Here is a 16165-nt window from a genome sequence, read left to right on the forward strand (position 1 = left end):
CATGTTTAGATTAGGATAATTAGGATCGAATGACAAAATATAAGAATATATGGTCGTATATCAAGGGAAACAAAAACGAATGGTACCTCTTTAATTATATCAAGGCATGTTACCAACTCATCATGATGATTTAGAATATTGTGTCATTGTCCTTTTAATATTTAAGTAAGTAATTAAGTTGAGCTTTATGTGGACTATTTCATAAATTAATAAGTGGGTCAAATGAGATTATTGAAGATCAGACATCATACCAAAAATATAAAATATTACTTAATGAGTTTTAAACTCATCAAGACCTCGTTGAACTAGATATGCTAATTGTACTTTGAATGTAATTTAGGGTATCTAAACTAATTGTTTACAATATATAAAAATCATATAAAAGACCTACTAAAATCTTGTATATTAAACTTTTAAACATTCAAAGGGAAGAAGACACACTACCTTGATGTTGAAGACTAAAAGAGTGATTTATTGGAAGACATGGAATTTTGGTGTGATTTTGTTAGTAAAAAGGCAAGAGTCTCACGTGCATAGTAGTTTAAGAAAAGCATCCTTTTGTACCTTGGCAAATAAGCAAAATGTGATCACCTCTCTCTTCAATTCGATCTTTAGCCCTTTATTTTTCTTCTCTTTCTCTTTTTCTTTTTTTTTCAAGCTTAATTCCACTTTAATTTGGTCATTAGACAAGTTTATGATGTAATTTTTAAGCTTTTGTTTTAGTAACATATCTAGTTCAACTTGTGAATCAAATTAATTAGGGGTTAACTTTAGTTATTATATCATTGGTAGGGCATTCTCAATCAATACTACAAATAATGAAAATTAATAGAGAAAAGTTGATTAAATGAATATTTTTTAGACTTTGTTCTAATCGAATTACTATAATCGGTTTTAGTAAAATCAATTTTAATTAGGTCAACAAATAAATGATTTACATTCAAATTAGTTTTAATTACTAAAACCATATCGATATAACTTAGTTGCAAATAAAGAACCTAATTGTATATATGTAGATGATGATCAGTAGCATTATCTTAACTTTCGATTAATTAGCACCAAAATATCTATTAAGGCCCTAATCAATCTATTCATTATATTTTCGCTTATCTTAGGACGTAAACTAGAACTTTCACATTAAGCATAATAGTGATGAGAAAGGAATCAAAGGATAATGTAGCAATTACGTACTGATGTTATAATGACGTGTAGAGAAATTTTTTAAAAAAATTAGAAAAAAAATGAGTGAGAATTTTGAAAACAATAATTGAATAAATTCTGAGCCAGAAAAAGGGAAAAAAAAAATTTAGTAAGTGATTGGGATGTAATTGGGGGGCTAGAGTTCATTCTCCATATACTTCTGAAGAAGAAAGCCAGTAAAACCACACCCACGAATAATAGAAGTAATGTCTTTTTCATTGAAGTCAAAGTACTAATTGAATATTTATTTATTTAATTACTATTACGACTTTAATTTGTAAGTAATGGTAGATACAAATTTATATAATTTATTTTGACATATGCAAAATTATACAATTGAGACCCTTAAACTTGTACAATAAACACATAGACTCATACAAAAGAACAAATTAAACTTCGGAATACCACATTGCGTATGTAGTAGTTGATGAATCGTGAATGAAAGCCTTAACAGTGAACTTTATTTAGAGTAAAATGATACATAAAACTTTCTGTCAAAAAATGAGACATAAAACTTAAAATAAATTCAGTCGTCCATATTATTATTATTCAATTCTTAGTAACTCTTTACGCGAAAAATGTAAATAATTTTTTAATTTTTAATTTTTTAGAACGAAAGAATAACATGGTAATTAATGAGTACTTGTATTTTTTTTGGACATATGTTTATAAAATCTTAATTTAATCCGAAGTTCCTTTCCCAAAAGTAATGTTTCAAAATTAGCATAGTAACAATCAACAACTATGCATAATTGGAAAATGGAGATTGTAGTACCTTCATTTGTCAACATCTTTTCCATAACTATTTTGTTTTGATCTTCACAAACTTGTCATTCTACCCCATAACCCACGGCATACAAGATGTCGAAGTCATTATTGTATAACTTTTGCGTATCTTAATATATGTTTACTGATTTACAAACCACATAAATTCCAAGTTTTTTTCTTCATAATTTACATTGCATTATTCAGCACTTCATATAAAAAATTACGAGTAATACAATCTCGTCTATTTTGATATTTCCAATGAATCTCAAGTACGTGAGAAAAGGGGTGTCCTTGGATTATTAATGGAAGAACGATTTTTAGTATTAGGGTTAGAGAGTTATGATAACAAATTGTGAACAAAACTTCTCTTTTGATTTCATTATATAATATTTTGTGAATTAAAATCCATTAAAAAATTGAAAATCTGTGAATTAAGAACTCGGTGAAAGGTTTTTTTACAATTACAAAATTGATTTGAAATATTATGGTCGATGTTAGTTCGAATGCCTATAAGCATAGTTCCAAGAATCTTAGTAAAAGATAGTCGAGGTTTGATTTTATCGATGTTGCAAAAAATAATTTTTGGTTTACGAGTTACAACATTAAGTGTGAATAGGGATGTTCGTGATCGCTGGCCCGATAGCCAAATGGGCCAAAGATTGAGAGATCAGATCCACACGGACATAAAAATAAATCTAATACTTGACCTGGATAATTTTTTTAAGGGATTTTGGACCAAACTTGACCGATAATTGAAAAATTATTAAATTCTTAACCTATAGTCTGGACCGATTCTCTCCGATCGATTTATTCTGATCTATATTTATGGTTCGGTTGGTTTTTTGAACTCCAATCCCCTAAGTGTGAATACATAATTAATGTATAGAAACTTAATATTTGTCCCAACACATGCAAGTCTAATGCTATCTTCATACACACAAAAGCTCAGCAATTGATATATTGCCAAACTTGTAAGGGTCAACTCCTTTACTTGTTTAAGATCATTACAACTTCTACATTAAACTACCTTCAATTCACAACTCACAACAGTTACTATGCATGCCAAAGTTGCGTCATCTCCAACCTTCTTTTAGTGCTTATATGCCAACAAGTGCACAACTGCCTACACAATTTATTTATCATTTATTTTCATGGCTAGATGATATTTTCTATTGACTATATGATATTATAGCCAATATAGAATATCAAAAATCCGTTGTCAATCCAAATTGACACAATACCTTATCTTAAATTAATTGATCCTTTTAATTTGGTGATCATCGATCTCATGTAATAGTAATCTTCTAAAATAACTAAGCTAGCTGGTTAACAATTTTGATATCCTCTCATATATCTCATACTTAGGGCCTATTCTCATACGTTTATTTTCCGTTCAATCTATGAGAACAGGCTCTTAGCTAATACATTCCATATGTATGAATATATGAGTATAATAATGTAAGTTAAATAAAGATGTGGCCAGCACTCTATCTACAAATTGGCCGGTAAAAAATGCTAGCCATTTGACTATCATCAAACATTTTTATTTATTATACAAAAATTGTACACTTCTTTTGCTTCTTTAAAATTGCAACAATATAAGTATCAATGTATCATATAACGAGTAGATTATTAAATGACAAACTACTTTAAGCATTATACATTTATACACATTAAATTTATTTTTGTATAATATGGGGCATTACTTATTAAAATATTAGTAGCAATAACATGAGGTCAAAGAAAATTGATAAAATTTCATACATGTAGACAACGCGGGACCAATAAAAAAATATGAAGCATAATCTTATAGTATAATAATAATATTCGTTCAAGAAGTAAAATTTAGATGCATTTATGTGGAGTATAATTTCTAAAAATATCATAAAAATTTTGTTACTTCGTAGATTCTTTATAGTCGCAAATTGTTTTGCGATACAAGAAGTATCCACGTCCTCAAAGTGCAAATATGATAGTTACACAACTACTAAGGACAAATATATCCACATTAGAAAAATACTGTCCACGAGCAATACATAACGAAACTCGACCATTGACGGTCCAATTTTGCAGGAAGTTGGTTATTTTAGGATTTTAGCATAATGTGAAAAATTGTATTCCGTAAAAGAAAAAAAAAATACTTCGTATAATACTCGTACTACAAGGTCTACAACTCCACGAGTAATTTGTGATGTAACTTCGGGGAAAGAATAATAGAATATAGCCGTATAGGAAGTTGTAGACCTTCTTGTAGTTATTTGGTTAATAATTTGTTTGTTATCCATGAGTAATTTATTTGTTGTAGACTACAAGTAATTGTAGACTTCTAGTTATTTGGTGTGAAATTATTATCTAGGTCAATATCATGTTTTAGCTTAAGTGAAATTTGACCATACTTTGACTGTTTTTTATGGAAAAGAAAAACAAATTGTGGGATCTTGTAAAATTTTCAATCTGCACTGTCCAGATAAATAATTTCCACAATTAGTGATTTTCCTCTCTAACCCCTCTCCAGTCACCACACCAAAAAAAAAAAAAAAAAAAAAAAAAATGATCGCCCCCTAAATCAAAAACTAAATTTCATGATTGTTCACTCTAAATTAACGGGTTATTTTTTCTCTTGATTTTTTTTACTTACAGAGTATATAAACTTGCATATCATCCTATTAGACTTTATTATAATTTATATCTCATTTATTGGCAAATATATTAGACTTTATTATAATTTATATCCCATATAATGACAAATATTATTACTCAATATAATGTACTTAAAGTTTTTAAAAACGCATTGACTGTATAAATATACCTTCCTTTATAAGTTGTACTCCATTTTAATCAACAAAATTAGGAGTACTCCATACTTTCTTTATAAGTTTGTAAAAACATGTTGACTACTCCTAAAAGCTCATTTTAATGGTAAATATTATGGAAAACTGTACATTATAAGTTCTTGAAAACGCGTTGACTACATAAATACTCCGTATACTTCCCTAAAGTGTACATTTTAATCCACAAAAGTACATGTATCAGTACAATATTATAAGTTCTTGAAATCGCATTGACTACATAAATATACTTTCCTTAACTGATACACAAAATTACAGGTACAATGTTTTTAATTTATAAGTTCCTCACTACGCGTTTGACTACATGAATATACTTTCCTTAAAACATTTTATATTTTTATTCCATAAAATTACTCTCTTCTCATCCAAAAACAAAATTACTCGTATTTTCCCATTCATCATTCTTATCCAAATAATAAGTACACCGTATACGGCACATCATCAATCTATCTCCTTCCCAAAAGCCAGGATTAAAAAAAAAAATCATTTTTTTTACCATAAAAAATATTAAATCTGTTAAAAAATCATTTTTTTACCTTAAAAAGAAAAAATTACTGCAAAATATCTTTCGTCATCCCTTTTCAACGACTCAACTGCCTATTTCCCCCCTTTTTTCACCCCACCGACCCTCTTCATTCAACTCCATCTTCTTCTTCTTCTTCTTCTTCTTCTTCCTCCTAATTCTCTCTCTTCAATCTAAATTTTCTGACTATTTTTACAGAATTTAATTCTTTCTTTTTCAATACAAAACAAATTTAATTAAACCCTTAATTTTGTTTGATTTTATACCTTTCAAATTACTCTTCTCTTTCTCTCTCCTACGATACCACACAAACAAACACATCCTCTGGATCTCAATCTTCCTATTCTTCTTTCTTTCTACATCAATTTCTCACTTTTTTTCCTTTTCTATATAAAACCCAAACATTTGTTTTAACAATGACACACAATTTCCATTGTTTTCAATACACCTCCTTCTTCTTCTCTTACCATCTATCATCAATCAATCCCTAATTTCACTTCAGTACATCATCTACATTTGTGGGTATCAATCAATTTTGGGAATTCTTTATCAAAATTCATTCTTTTTTAATTTTGATTTCTGGGTTTTGTTTGAATTTTGGTGGGGTTTTCTTTCAATTTTTTAAATTCCTTCTCAATGACTGTCGAGTTTGCGGATGATGTTTCATACTTAACTTTTCTACCAATTTCATTGATTTTTGTTGTGATTTGTTTGGTTTCATTGTTGAAGAAGAAGAGTAAAGGGGTAATGGCGTTCGATGATGGTGTTTTCTGGAATGAGCATAGGCTTCAGAGGTTGAAATGTTCTGTAAAAAATTATGATTGGGGTAAAATTGGGAGTGATTCTGAGGTTTATAGATTGTTTAGTGCCAATTCTGAGGGTAATAAGTTGGATCCAAACAAACCCTATGCTGAATTTTGGATGGGTACTCATGAATCTGGTCCATCTCATGTGCTCAAAAATGGGAATATTTTTGCAAATGGATTTGGTGCTAAGAATAGCAAATTTGGGGATTTTGAGGGTGACACTCTCAAGTCTTGGATTGAGAAGAACCCTAATGTGCTTGGTCATAAGGTTGTTGACAAGTGGGGTTATGATCTACCCTTTTTGTTTAAGGTAAAATTCTATTGATTTTGGGTTTTTAATTTTATTTTAATTTGTTGATCTTGCTGAATTGCATGTTTATTAGATTGCTTGATTGGAAATTCAATGTTTGTTTGAGTTTTGGAGAAATTTGAATGGTGAATTTTGTATACTGTTTACATTTTTATGGACTAATTACTTATGGTTTTGTGGAAGTTTATGTTGTGAATTATGTTTACCTTTACATATTTATGGACTCATGAGATTGTATTTGGTTAATCTGTGATTAAAAGGATGAATTTGATTGTAATGTTGCTATTTTGAACATTGTAGGCGTTGTCGGTCGCAAAGACACTGTCAATACAAGCTCACCCATGCAAGGAGTTGGCTAAGAAATTGCACATTAGGGACCCACTTGTTTACAAGGATGGCAATCATAAGCCAGAAATGGCTCTTGCATTAACAAAGTTTGAGATCCTTTGCGGATTTGTCAGTATCGAGGTATGAAGCTTGCCCGAGTTTCCTTTTCATTAATCTCTATTGCTGATTATCTGATTTTTCAGGAGTTATTTTTCTATTGAAATCAAGTGTTTGAAATTAATTCTGTGGACTGTAGTTAACTAGAAGTCTTGGCTGTTTAGACTTGTCATAAAGAGTTTTTATATGGAGCTCATATGTTGCTGTTTATTTGATTTAGTAGTGTGTATCATTTAATACAGTTTATAAACTCAGACATAATTGATAAACTTTTGTCTTCTTGGCTTATACATCTTTTGTTTTTTGGACCATTTGTTGTGTCTTTTTCTTTATGATGTTGTAAAATTTTCTTAAGTTATCTCTTAGAAGTGCAATCTCCACCTCCCTTGATTTTAAGAAATTGATGAGTAACTTGTAAGATAAAATCGTTTTGGCTAATGCATTAGTTTCCTCTTGTACTTTAGGAACTCCAAAGGATTCTTAAAGGTGTTCCAGAAATATCACAATTGGTTGGTGCTGCAGTTGTGGATCAGCTGCTGAACATTACCCCAGAAGATGGGGAAGATACAGTTAAAATTGCCTTGAAACAGCTGTTTACTCAAATTATGTCAGCAAGTGAGCATGTGATTGCTGAGGTGCTGTCTCAGTTGATTCCTCGTCTGAGGAAGAAGGAGGAGGTATGTTATTTTTCTTATTGGTCTTGTGTTTTACTTCATTTCATGTTGCTCTTAGTTTTTTAAATATGAATGGCAGATTTTGAAAATTTTTGGCAAATCTTATTGCTCTAATTTGTATGGTAGTATGTAAGAAACTGGGTCCTGATTCAATTATCAATGTAGAAAAGGGCCATTGTGCAATTTGTGAGCTTGATGTCTGACACTCTGACGCATATTGGTTTTGTTTTAATGTAAATTTTTTTTTTTTTAAACACAGTAACAACTGGTTTTTCATTATATCATGGGTGCAGTGTTTGTTAATTTTCTTTTTTTGAGTTGGTTGACGAATTTAGCATGGTTCTCTTGAGAATGCTTTACTGAAATTACCTGTGTCCTGTTTTATTTGTTGCCAATGAAGGCTTGCCCAGTCTTGAAAATGTTTAGACCTATGCCTCTTTTAGTTGATGCAGATTTGGCTTAACCCTGTATATTTTAAAATCTCCTGTTTGTGATGGAATCCCTTAGATGTGTTTAACACATGTGCTTTATGATTGTTCTATTCATCAAGATACAATTATTTTCTCACTTATGTGGGTCCTTGTGAAGCTATTGATCTAATGACATTTTATCTTATATCAATCAGTTAACATCAGAGGAGAAGCTGGTCCTACGGCTTGAAAAGGAGTATCCGGGTGATGTGGGTGTGCTGGCAGCTTTCCTTATGAACTATGTAACGCTAAACCCTGGTGAAGCATTATGCTTGGGGGCAAATGAACTACATGCATATGTATCTGGTGATTGCATTGAGTGTATGGCAACTTCAGATAATGTTGTTCGGGCTGGTTTAACTCCCAAAAAGAGGGATGTTAAAACATTATGTGATATGCTCACATACAAACTGGTAAGCTCTTGGTATACTTGCTTGAATGTTTGAATCCTGCTTTACTACGGAGTATTTAGTTTTAGTTTGCATTGTTCTTGGTGCAATCCCTGAGTGATGTGTTGGTACTTAGGTGGGGAATATCAGTGCTTTAAAGTTTAAAGTGACTTCTATCTTTTTCTGATCACTTCCTTTAGATAATGGTTTCACACCGCACGTCAGTTTTTTTGGTGCATGAATTTTAGTTTTATTTAACAGTTTTATACTATTGTCATTTTATGTAGGTTACAGCAGTAGTTAGGACAGGTTGAGGCTGGCAAAGTTTTCTGTGTTGTTCTTGGCCAAATTTTGTTTTCCTCATTTCATTTTTAATTTGAATCGTATTGATGAAACTCGGTTTTTGGTAGGAAGTTGTACACAAGCAATTATGGGCTGTGATAAGACATTAGTTTTGTATATCATCAAAGAAGTATATCTAACTGTACTCATCTGATTTTCAGGGCCGACCCGATATACTTAGGGGCTTCAACGTAGAGGGTACTAATGGAGTCACAAAAAGGTACCGTCCTCCATTTGAAGAGTTTGAGGTTGATCATTGTGATCTTCCTGAAGGAAAATCGACAAAGTTTCCGTCAATGGCTGGTCCATCGTTATTTTTGGTCACTGAAGGGACTGGAATAATCAAAACAGCCTTTTCTGCGGAGATGGTAAGAGTAGGTGATGTGTTATTTGCACCAGCGAATACAAAGATAACCATAGAATCTTCTGGTAGAAGGTTGCAACTGTACCGAGCTGGAGTGAACAGTAAATTCTTGTGATCTGAAGGCTAAGTTGCATAATTTTTCAGATTTTTTTGGGCAGCCCCTAATGCATCATAATTTCACTATTTTGAGATTAATGTATCTATGTATTTGTTGATTTTAAGCAAAAGGGCTTCTGTTGTACACATGCTACACAAAAAAATTATATAGTAAAAAGTAGTAAGAGAAATTTCTTACATCTCCTTCCTCTTTTGTGTTGTATTTAGTTTGCTTCCCATCTGCACAAATATATTTGCTCTGAGCAAACTTAAAGTGAAAAAAACTTGCCAGAATTAAGCTAATGAATGGTGGAATACTATTTTGAAAGCACGAAGTATATAAATTGTGTGATTAGAGAAATTATCGCGTGTTTTTGAACTTTACCTTTCACGGTCCAACAAGATTACCACATTCTACAATACTTTTGACTATTGATGATTGAAGATATTGTTAACTCATCACTGCAAACTCATTTCATGATCAAGATACTGATACTGAAGATAGAAGGGCAAATTGGCTTGAAAAAACAAGTACGAAGTGTGGTTTGTCATTTTTTTATCCAAACGAAGATTTGCCTTCAGAAGTCGAATACCCATTATACGAGTTATGCAAGTACATGAGTGAACCATTTAGGGCTATTGCCATCAGAAGTGGTGACGAAATTTTGCAGTGCACAATTGATGTTTCAGTTCGTAATACTAATTCAACTATTATACAAGTAGCAATTAGTGCCGCTTTCATCGTGGTTGGAAAACTAATATAATGTTAAAAGAAAAACCTATCAATTAGTGCCGCTTTCATCGTGGCCTGCTTTTTATGATTGCCACATCTAAGAACAGTGACTTCAACAAGTTCAAACAACCAGATACAATTACTCCATAAAACTATATTATTCAAACTAAATTAAAATACAGATCCAATGATTATCTCAATCACAATAACAGATTCAACCAGTTTCCCAGTTGGGCTATATCACAGCAAAAGGATGTGCCAGTACCCAGTTTGCTTAGCCTTTTGAGGCAGAAGATTTCAAGGATCAGTAAACATTGTTTTCTAACCTTCAAAGCAAACCACAATTCCTTTCACAGACAACATAACAGCATTTCGTCGTATAAATACCATACACCCAATTATGCTTTTAACACCCAAACTACACTCCTTAAGTTCATGTGCGTAATAAAACCAAATAGCGATGTGCAAATATGCAGTCCAGGAATAAGGTTGTTTAGGACACAATCATCAAGAAATCATAGCAGGCTAGCAGTTTTAGCTCCAAAAAAGATAGATGTTCTACAAACACTTTCAAAAGCTCAATCTTTGGCAGAAGAGAAAATCTCATAATTGTACTTCTGTTCCTAATTAACAATGCAATTCAAGGTGGATCAAAACTTAATAAGTAGTACTAAAAATAGACAAGATTTGCAATTGGTAGCACAAAACTCTGATGACATCCTGATTGCAAGCTTAAGCCTCTGGGTATTCAAATACTACATCCTTTCCGCAAAGCTTCCTGTAGACGGCAGAAAATGTCTCTAGCTTGTACTCCGTATCGTTCTTGGCTTTGGGGTCCAAGAATACCTGCCCATCAACAAGCAGTTTTACATCAAAATATGTAACCAAAATTTCAAAACCTGAGCTCCAACTGAACACAGTGCAGTTAAATATACATGCAAGTCTTATAATACCTTCATGATCTTGGATCCATCTAGACGGTATCTGCAACGCTTCCCAACAATCTCAGCAGGCTGCACAAGATCCTCAAGGATGTTCTCGTGCACTGAAGTGAGAGTACGGGATCTGGGACGCTTGGCTGCAGAACCCTTCTTTGGGGGCCTCACAATCCTTCTGGTGGCAATGAAGACAACATCCTGGAGAAATAGCAGAATAAGAATGGATAAAAGGTAAGAAAAACAAATCAAACATAACTCAATATTAACACTGTAATATTTGATCACATCACTCTACCCAATAAATGTCAAACTAGAAATGTTTCGTATGGATACATCAGAGATCACAAAGCGAAGGCCACACAACATATTTGCCAGCTAAGCTAGCCAGCAACAACAGCTGATAAAATAGGAACAATAACACTAGCAATTCTACAAGATGTCCAAAGTAGATATCCATAAAAATCACCAGCCTTGGTGTGATCAAGCAGCACAATAATAGTTCCCAGTTAGAAGAAAATAAAGCCCAATAATAATATGATGCTTACAAACAGTCTATACAGCTTAATCTTACATAGCCTAATTGGAAATGACTACATGCTGTTATCACAATGGAAGGGACAATATATATGGAAGAATTCAATCCATTGACTAAACATGATAAGCGATCAAGTAAAGTAAGTCGAAAATACCTTGCCACTGAACTTCTTCTCAAGCTCTCTCACCAACCGGCTGTGAATTTTGCGGAAAGATTTTCTCAATCTGTAAGGGACATGGATAACAACAGCCTTTTTGTTGTTGGAAATGTCAACTTGGCTGCACATTGATAATGGAACATTATTAAACCTCAAGTCACACAAAGACCTCTCAAGTCATGAGCATACAGATCAAGCAGCACTTACGCAGCAGAGTTGATAAACAGATCCTTCAAATCAAGTCCGAGTTCCTTGTTGGTGGTCTCAAGGTCAAAAATAGCCTATAAAAATAATAATTTCTCAATTATAGCTTGTTTCTCAGTGAATTCAATCACAACTAGCCACATAACAATAAAGCAGCTTAATGCAAGCAAACGCTACCTGAGCAACAGTCTCCTCGAATTCAGTTGGGTCTACACCCTTATCTTTCTGAATCTTCCTCAAAGAAGTAAACATTTTGACAAAGCTGAAACACAAAAACAAAGCACAATACAAATCAGCTTAAGTCACACAGTACTTGACTGGCAAATGCCATCTTAAAATCAAGTAGCATTTGATCATTCGACCCTGATTCCCCTAACAATCAAACCATTGCCACTGGTATAATGCACATCAAATGGTTATAATTTTTAATGGTCCACAATCATTCGAGGTTAACAGGTGATCAGGACCTACTGATTGGTATTATACAAAAACAAGGTCTAACATTTTAATGAAAAGGTAATCATTTTCATATATTTAGTCCAATACAAATCTATCAAACTATTATCTTCCAAATTATTCAATTTGATAAAAACTCAATTAACACATTTATTCCAAATACTTCTCTTAGATAATGAATGCTAATTCTAAGTTTTTAACGGTACTACCAAATAATTCCAGCAAAAACTCATATCATAATATCTCCCAAATAGCAATATATTACCATGAAATCAAAATCAATACAATTCTAATAATCGAAGCCGAAAACAATAAAAAGAACAATTTCATTAAATCTAACATCATAATATTAAAACGCAGTAAAATTAAACCCAGATAATCAAAGATGCAAAATTTCCAACTTCTAAACCCTAGAATCAAAATTTATAAAAACTCGAGCATAGAATACAAATCCAATTCTACATTTTACTAAACCCAAACACAAAAAACCAAAAACGAAATGCATTGAACAAACCCAGAATCTGCAAACCCAGAAATTGAATGCAACCCAATTGAAGAACAGGAATAGCCAGAAAGTAAGAATACGTACCAGAAGTCGGGGATCTCAGGGAGGAGAGAGAAAAACCCTAGCAGGGGAGGAAGAGAAGCTGCTGCAAATAGAGCGAAAGAGAACAGAGAAGGGTTGAAGGCTGAAATGTAGGGTTTATATGAGAAGCCTCTTTTTTAGATGGAGACTTATTTACCCTAGAGATCGACGGCTACGATTCATGCCTTTTCTCTCTCCTGGGCTTGGCCCATTTTTACTTCTTTGGGTTTTCGGGTTTTATCAACTTATTTTTATAAGAAGGCCAAAGTTTACGATAATTTTGTTTAAAAAATTGTTCTCGTTTGACCGGTACACTTGTCAATGTGAAACTTTAACTAATACTCCGTACGAAATAATATTTTTGTTTTTAAATGAGAACTACTAGTACGGAGTATAAGAGCATCTCCAATGGTAAGCTACAAAGGCTTGTAGCTTGCTTTGTCATGTTAATTTTTAAGGCTACAACCTATTTAAGCTACAAAGTACTCCAATGGCAAGCTACAAGAAGTTGTTGCTTGATTTGCCACATCATTATTTCAAGCTACAAAGTATTCCAATGGTTAGCTATATAATTTTGTAGCTTGCATGTAATACTTTATTTACTACACTATATGAGCTGAAAATTTCATTGCTATTTTACTTACTTTTACCAAAAAAATTCTAATTTATAATATAATTTTATAAGTTGTGCCTGCTATCAATATTAAAATTTATATGCAATAATTTATATAATTTCATATAAGTTGTTTTGTACTCGTATTATAAGACGACTTGCTTGCGATTTAATTATTTGAGCTTGTACGAAGTATTTAATATTTTCATCAAGAGAATTGATAACCTTTTTCATTTTAATAAAAAATAAAAAATTATTGATAACTTTTCTCCCTAAATTTATTTGCATATTTTATTATCAACATTTGACAATACAACTAAATAAAACTAATTAACAAAACAACATTCCTTAAACAAACAAAAAAACAACTTAGCAACTTAAGATCAATTCAAGTTATAGCTACCAAAACGTGACCAAATATGCTCAACTAAATCAGCCTTTAGCTGGTGATGCATTTGTTTATCTCGGATTGTTGCATCTCTTTCAAGATATGAGTCAAAATTCTCTTCATGTCCTTGATGCACATCATCAACAACACTTGGTGAAAATTCATTCTTAGGAAAGTTTTTGTTATAAGTGTGACGCTCGTCTTCAACAATCATATTATGTAATATAATACACGCATCCATAATACCGTGGATATTGCGTTTATGCCAACAACGTGCAGGCCCACGAACTATAGCAAAACGAGATTGGAGTACCCCAAATGCCCTCTCAACATCTTTCCTTGCACTCTCTTGCTTTTCCTTAAACAAAAGCCTCTTCGGGTCCCGAGGATGGTAGCTTGACATGTTGTCTTGCAAATTAGGCATTGTAGTATTGGGATAATAGTAGCTAGGGTGGTAGTGTGTTTGAGGGTAGGAATTTTCAGAGGTGAAATTTCCACTATTTGATGAATTTCCCAAACCAAAATGTTTACTAAATGGATTATCCGTATCATCCATCCAAATTTTTTACGAGGAATTAATCGTAGATATGAAAGTATTTGTAGATTATGTTTTTTTGAAACAATATACTGGTTGTATTCTTAAGGTTAAAAAACTTATTTATAGATGTATTAGCTAATAATTCAAAGTTAAATATGGTTACCAAATATTGTACATTGGCTAAAATTTTGGCAAAATCTTTTATTGACAAAGTCTAATTTGTTATCATATATAACGTAATCAAAAAATTTAAATTTTAAAATACCTATAATCTTGTACAAGTGATCTTACGAATATAATGAATGTTACTAAATTTTTTAACAAAAAGAATAAAACAAAGTATACCTATAACCTATAAGCTAGGAAGCACATTAGTCAACATTAGCTAGAGCATGTCAGTTACACCTTCTGATAAAGATGAAAAATTGATTTTAAAATGTTTTTTTTTAGAAAAAGATAAAAAAAAAAAAAAATAAATTGTTGCATTATCTTTTGAGCAATTGTAGATCACGTAGAGCATTTCCATTAGCCGTGCATACCACTCTCCAATTTTTAAAAATAATATATAAATCTTGAAAATTTCCAAGCAGTGTTGCTCAAGTGAGCAGTGCTGCTCTTCCAAGCAGGTATGTCAATTTTGTTCCAATGGTCAAGCTACAATTTTAATATTTTTAAATATTGCAAGCAAGACCCTAAAACTAACCATTGGAGATGCTCTAAGAAGTTGACATGTGGAAAATTATATGTTGAAGTGGTTTAGCAAGTATTCACATAAATATGTTTGATCTTATGTATAAAGCATCAACATCAATTCATGTGATGTGTTTGAATATTGCAAAAATCAAACTAAAAATTTATATTAAAACGGACAAAGTATTATTTTTATTAGGTAAGAATCCGATCATTCGGTTTGAGTAATGTAAGGGCCTAATTACATTTACTGAACTAAGATGAACTAAACTGGTTGGAGTTGAACTGAACTAATAGAGCTGGAATGAATATTTTATGAGTGAGGGAGGAAATTAGAAGTTGAACTGAACTGGACTGAATAGAGCTGAAATAAATACTTTATTAGAGAAGAAAATTAGGAGCTGAACTAAACTAAATAGGGATGAAATGAATATTTTATGAGAGAGGGAAATTAGGAGCTCAACTAAACTGAACTAAACTGAAATGAATAGAGCTGAAATGAATATTTTATGAGCGAAGGAAATTAGGAGCTGAATTGAACTGACTGTAGCTAAATTGGAGTGAAATTAAGCTGAAGTGAACAAGTCCTAGGAGTGGAAAGTCATGGTTGGGTGTTTTCTTATTTGACAGTTAATACAAGTAGCTTTATTATGGAGTACTAGCCGTTTTCAGTTTTTGATATAATTTTATTCTATCCGAGTATTTAGATTTAAGTACCGTTTAGATATGGTTCGAATGAGTTTAATCAAGTCAACATGAATAGATTACAACGCGTTTTAAGACTCGGCGATGCTTTGTTCATTTTATATTTACTTATTAATATTCTAAATTAAGTGAATAACATCAAATACTACATGCTTTGATGGTTAAAATATTAAGAAATAAAACTAAGCCAACTAGCCAATTTCAGGTGTGGGAAATTTAAAACATTATGTAGTATTTGTTTTGAGGCTACTTTCACGTTAACAAACCATCTTGTAACAAATTATTTCCATCAATTAGTTTTATAACATATAATTGAATTTAAGTATTTTAAAAGTGACAACTTTCCCCAATGTTCTACTCTATAATATACTCTCTCTGTCCCTTAAG

At 31.9% G+C, this 16165-nt stretch overlaps 3 protein-coding genes across 3 annotated transcripts; 1 reads left to right on the forward strand and 2 right to left on the reverse strand.

The window, feature by feature from the left end:
* Positions 1–5303: 5303 nt before the first annotated feature.
* On the forward strand, positions 5304–9439 carry LOC110720393 (mannose-6-phosphate isomerase 2-like). Its single transcript, XM_021899415.1, has 5 exons — positions 5304–6456; positions 6757–6924; positions 7365–7577; positions 8200–8457; positions 8937–9439. The coding sequence occupies exons 1-5, from the start codon at positions 5977–5979 to the stop codon at positions 9252–9254; spliced, it is 1437 nt and encodes a 478-aa protein (XP_021755107.1). The 5' UTR covers positions 5304–5976; the 3' UTR covers positions 9255–9439.
* Positions 9440–10441: 1002 nt separating this feature from the next.
* On the reverse strand, positions 10442–12985 carry LOC110720394 (40S ribosomal protein S7-like). The gene is made up of 6 exons (XM_021899416.1): positions 12848–12985; positions 11980–12064; positions 11806–11879; positions 11596–11719; positions 10922–11104; positions 10442–10814 (listed from the first exon to the last, which is right to left on the reverse strand). The coding sequence occupies exons 2-6, from the start codon at positions 12052–12054 to the stop codon at positions 10701–10703; spliced, it is 570 nt and encodes a 189-aa protein (XP_021755108.1). The 5' UTR covers positions 12055–12064; positions 12848–12985; the 3' UTR covers positions 10442–10700.
* An 855-nt stretch (positions 12986–13840) lies between these two features.
* On the reverse strand, positions 13841–14269 carry LOC110720309. The gene has a single exon (XM_021899311.1). The coding sequence runs from the start codon at positions 14267–14269 to the stop codon at positions 13841–13843; it is 429 nt and encodes a 142-aa protein (XP_021755003.1).
* Positions 14270–16165: the final 1896 nt, after the last annotated feature.

Source organism: Chenopodium quinoa, unplaced genomic scaffold (genome assembly GCF_001683475.1).
Source record: "Chenopodium quinoa cultivar QQ74 unplaced genomic scaffold, ASM168347v1, whole genome shotgun sequence".
Lineage (NCBI taxonomy): Eukaryota > Viridiplantae > Streptophyta > Magnoliopsida > Caryophyllales > Amaranthaceae > Chenopodium > Chenopodium quinoa.